At 44.8% G+C, this 5186-nt stretch overlaps 1 protein-coding gene across 1 annotated transcript; it reads right to left on the minus strand.

The window, feature by feature from the left end:
• Positions 1-1509: 1509 nt before the first annotated feature.
• On the minus strand, positions 1510-3084 carry T265_07180 (hypothetical protein; the record flags this gene model as incomplete). Its single annotated transcript, XM_009172631.1, has 3 exons — positions 1510-2325; positions 2371-2835; positions 2920-3084. 3 exons carry the CDS (start codon positions 2974-2976, stop codon positions 1510-1512), a joined length of 1338 nt encoding a protein of 445 aa, XP_009170895.1.
• Between the last annotated feature and the right edge of the window lie 2102 nt (positions 3085-5186).

Below are 5186 nucleotides of genomic sequence, written 5' to 3' on the forward strand. Positions count from 1 at the left end.
CATTTCAGGCAGGTAAAGCAATACACACTTTTCTCCAAATAAACCAGTTTTTCCTCAAAGTTACAACCCACTTCTGGTTTTGCGTTCTAGACCTCAACATTACTGGTAAAACGGAAAAAAACGTTTGTGGTGTGCACCGGGACGAACTCCAATTTTTGGAGAGCTTGCTGATGAATCATTCCTCAATCTACTGAGGAGTGACGAAGACACACCATCCTGGACTGGTGTTCCTGAAGTCCTTGGGCTGCTACCGCTTGATAAATACAGACTATAACAGATGAGTAGTAAGAAAAGCAACAGCTTCAAGTTGCAAACGACCTAAATCCGCATACTTTTGCAGCAGATTTTTCGCTTCTTTTATTATGGACCGCAAACCTTTACCTCATCAGCTCCATCGTCTCCACAAATGATTTGTTATTGCTGTCCGCTTTTGAAAGACGGATTTTCATTATGTTTAACTACCCTACACCTCGAAGAAACAACACTTCCGTTGTTCTTACCATGGAGCGTTCGGATATTTTCTCCGTGCCAGTTCTCAGTTCGGAAGCAGCTTGCACCAGACCATTTTTTCGGGATCTCATCAGATTTACTCTCAACCCAACAACACGCCAAAATTACCCTACCTGGAACACCCGTGCTACCGCTTTTCACCAGGCGTAACCATAGCGTTGAAACATACTTCATGCAAGTTACTGACATGCTGGAACACTATTTCATCTCAAGTGAGAGCGACACTGACAAATTTCGGAACCACATTAGCGCAGGATTTGGAGAGGACCTACTCTGCATCCCGTGTATTTAAATAAATTAGGCGGTGGGTTTGGTACACAGTGCCAGTATATATGGGCGATAAGTGTATCCAGGTCTACACTCGGGCAACAATATAGTTACAAGGAAAAATCATTTTTTCCGCGGTTTGGTCACGCAAATGCGACTTGCGGTCCTCATTGCACTGTGCAGTGTATAGATGTTGACCCCAGAGTGTCGTCCGTGACTGAGCCGAGCGACTGGAGTTGGCGTGGATGTTGCGCGTTGGCTGCCGGCTGATTAGAAATGACCTGAAGTGGAAAACACGGGGCAAAGTGTGCCAAAATAGTTCGAATTCCTATTGCATGCCTCCGAAAGTCCACAGAAGACTCAAGCAGTTTTCAGTGGGCGGAACCGAAATGGGGACTGTGATAGATGACAGCGATGACACAGTTGTGCTTTGACCTGTGCCGTAGATAGGAAAAGACAACTGGTCAACCCGAAGACCAGGCAGAAAGAGCGCACGGGGATAAAAGTGAAGAGTGATGTGGGTGATGTGAATCGATATTTGGCTGCGGTTTACACAACAACCGTGGTGCACAGCAAAGGAACATAAGTCTGTTTGTGTATGTGTGGAGGTGTGTAGGTGAGTGGCGTAGACATCAATCCGCGTTATGCATCGGCGTACAAAACACAGTAAAACGAAGCTAACCGGAAATCACTCTTCGCTTAGTGGGATGGTCGGATGAAACGAGCAACTGCTTAAACTTGTTCACCTTCCTCTTCTTCCTCAAATTCACCCTCTTCCTCAGCTGTGGCATCCTGGTATTGTTGGTATTCGCTGACCAGATCATTCATGTTGGATTCGGCCTCAGTGAACTCCATCTCATCCATACCTTCTCCGGTGTACCAATGCAAGAAGGCTTTTCGACGGAACATAGCGGTGAACTGTTCAGAGACACGCTTGAATAACTCTTGAATAGCCGTGCTATTTCCAATAAATGTTACAGACATCTTCAACCCCCTAGGAGGAATATCACAGACTGCTGTTTTTACATTATTCGGAATCCACTCGACAAAGTAGCTAGAATTCTTGTTTTGTACATTCAGCATTTGTTCATCCACTTCCTTCATTGACATTCGCCCACGGAACATGGCGGCCACAGTCAGGTAGCGTCCGTGCCTGGGGTCACAAGCGGCCATCATATTCTTCGCATCGAACATTTGTTGTGTCAGTTCTGGCACGGTGAGAGCACGGTATTGTTGGCTACCACGGCTTGTGAGCGGCGCGAATCCAGGGATGAAAAAGTGCAATCGGGGAAATGGAACCATGTTGACAGCCAATTTTCGTAGGTCGGCATTTAGCTGACCCGGAAAGCGCAGGCATGTGGTCACACCGGACATTGTCGCGCTAACCAAGTGGTTCAGATCGCCATAGGTTGGGGTTGTCAGTTTCAGAGTACGGAAACAGATGTCATACAACGCTTCGTTGTCAATGCAGTAGGTTTCGTCTGTATTCTCAACCAGCTGATGGACAGACAATGTTGCATTGTAAGGTTCCACAACAGTATCAGACACCTAAAAGAATTGGGGCTAATGTGAGTGGGTGTGGCATTAACTTACCTTGGGTGACGGGACAACGGAAAAAGTACTCATAATCCGATCAGGATATTCTTCACGAATTTTCGAGATCAAGAGCGTTCCCATGCCGGATCCGGTCCCACCACCAAGGGAATGAGTAAGCTGGAATCCTTGAAGACAATCGCACGATTCTGCCTCCTTTCGAACCACATCCAAAACGGAATCAACTAGTTCAGCGCCTTCCGTGTAATGTCCTTTGGCCCAGTTATTCCCGGCCCCACTTTGTCCAAAAGTGAAATTATCGGGGCGGAATAGTTGCCCAAAAGGGCCAGCTCGGACGCTGTCCATGGTACCAGGTTCCAAATCCACCAGGATTGCTCGTGGAACATATTTACCACCGGTTGCTTCATTGTAATAAACGTTAATACGCTCTAGTTGTAAATCGGAATCGCCGTGATAAGTGCCGGTTGGGTCGATGCCGTGTTCATCAGAAATTACCTCCCAGAACTGAAACAAAGACAATTCTTTGGATTTTACCGAATAGGAGTGCAGACAATACCATGTAGCAGCATAACTAGACTATGTACTTACTTTTGCTCCGATTTGATTTCCACACTGACCGGCTTGAAGATGTACAATCTCACGCATTGTTCACGGGCGGTAAAGCACACGCGTGTAGACGGTGGATTCCACTGAATAGAAATGGTGAATTCAAATGGTGCGCAGGCTTTTATTGCTGTCACCCTAGGTGCTCGCATAGCAATGCTGTTCAAACTAGCTACTGCATTGAACTGCGTGCGTCCACGCCTGTGCAGTCGATTTCGATCAATACATCCGTGTGAAGTCTGTGTACATAGTTGCGGGCAATGCATAGTGTTGATCAACTCAGTTCGGCTGTTCATGTGTGTCGCTAGTGTGTAAGTCGCATGTTAAATAATGGAAGTATGCACATACTCCAGGCAAATATTGCTCGGTTCCAATCGATTCCACTGACTGTTGTTTTTGCCTGGTGAAACCATGTATTCGTAGGTATTTGTGTTCCGACAGAAAACTATCAGTCCATTTGGCGAGGATACTAGTCAAACCAACACAATGGAGGGGATGTACACCATTCATGTCTGTAAACGCATTTTGTAGGTATACAGTACAGCTTTATTATAACATAATAGCTAATTCGTTCGGGAACCAGTTAGGTTGGAATTTCTATATCGTTGCAGTTTGGGTATTCTAGTGTTAAACCGACAAATTGCACGCTGTTTGTCACCGCTTGCTAGCATCCATTTAGATCGGAATTTGGGCGTGGATGCTGTGTGTGTAAGGTACACAGGATAGTAGTTTTTAAAACGTAGGCGATAAAAATGATGTTGGAATGTTAACAATTTGGGTGCATTTATAGGTGGTTGATCAGGTGGCTACTGATCAACAGCCGATCAACCAACAACACACGATATTCTATAACAAGAACGCAGAACATGGACTAAACGTAATTATAAACGATAGATGCGAAGAACGCTTTCAGTGGAAAAGGAGCATGCAGGTAGACAGGAATTTGATGCACCTGTAGTACGAATAAGTTACCTTCCGCACAGGTGTTCCAATCATAGTTCACTGTTTTGACGTTACATAAACAAGAAGAAACAGGGAATCACGAATTGACCTTTGTAGAAAATCCTACCGAGAAAAGATGAACAGCTATGAGACAGTGTAAGTGTTTTCAGTAAACCGGAAGATGTTTGGAACCGACTGCTTATCGGACCTGTGTAGAGCGGAAGTTTTGATTAGGCATTCAAATGACTCAGAATGACGAGTTGCGATTCGGCAGCATTGTCATCGCAGCCGTCGACAAGAAACCAAAACCCCAAACAGTTGGGATAGAACCACGGTGCTGGTTTCGTTTTACATTTGCGACGTATGGAAGCATGGCCAATTATTTTATGGGGTATGGCACAAAAACGAGGCGGATACGTATTTGTTCGATTTATGCACTCATTCTTATACCAGCTGAATTTTTCCTTTGTGATGTTCGTAATCAAATGAATGTATAAGGCTACCTCATGTTCCAGTTAGTACGATATTCGAAATATTGCAATGCATCGTATAGATTTAATATGCTACTCATTGGGTTGCTGAAAACCCTTCCACGACTCACGATCGATTTCGTCCTTCTTGGGGCGCAGTCTATGAGATTTCGTCAATCTAATTTTCTACGGAAGGCCAGCGACTGCGTCTACCTGAAAATTTTTAAGAAAGGTGAAACCGATCGTGGGTTGTGCACGAATTTTCAGCAACCTTCTGAGTAGTGTATTGAATCTATACGGATTTGTTCACTTCACATCGTCACAATAGATACTCGGAATTCCGGAACGCTGATGAAATCAGACCACTAAATACCCTCTCGACAAACTTCGGTCAGAAAACCTTACAGAAAACAACAGAAATTACTTTATTCTGCTTATCCATTGCTGGATCATCGCAGGTGCACTAGATCTTCAAAAACTCCAACCGATTAAGTGTACTTTGTGGTTGCTTAAGTTGGTTCGTCCGTATCTACTCATATGTGAGGTGTAGATATGAAATGATAACAACGTCAGCCATTGGCTGCTCTCCGAATTCCATTCCTTCTGATCCCATCCAGAACTGTCGCCACTCTGTTGGACACTGCGCAGAAATCGTCTCCACAAACCGTGCTTTATCTGCTCTTTCACCACAACGTGCAATTACTTCGGTTATTATCCTGTTTACGATTTATCAAGCTTTTAACACTGTTTCCACCCTGTGAACCAACTGCGATTGTCTGCATCTGGGAACACTTTGGATCTAGTCTCTCATGTAGACTGTCTGTAGTGCAGTGTTGGCTG

The sequence above is a fragment of the Opisthorchis viverrini genome (assembly GCF_000715545.1).
Source record: "Opisthorchis viverrini unplaced genomic scaffold opera_v5_160, whole genome shotgun sequence".
Classification (NCBI taxonomy): Eukaryota; Metazoa; Platyhelminthes; class Trematoda; order Opisthorchiida; family Opisthorchiidae; genus Opisthorchis; species Opisthorchis viverrini.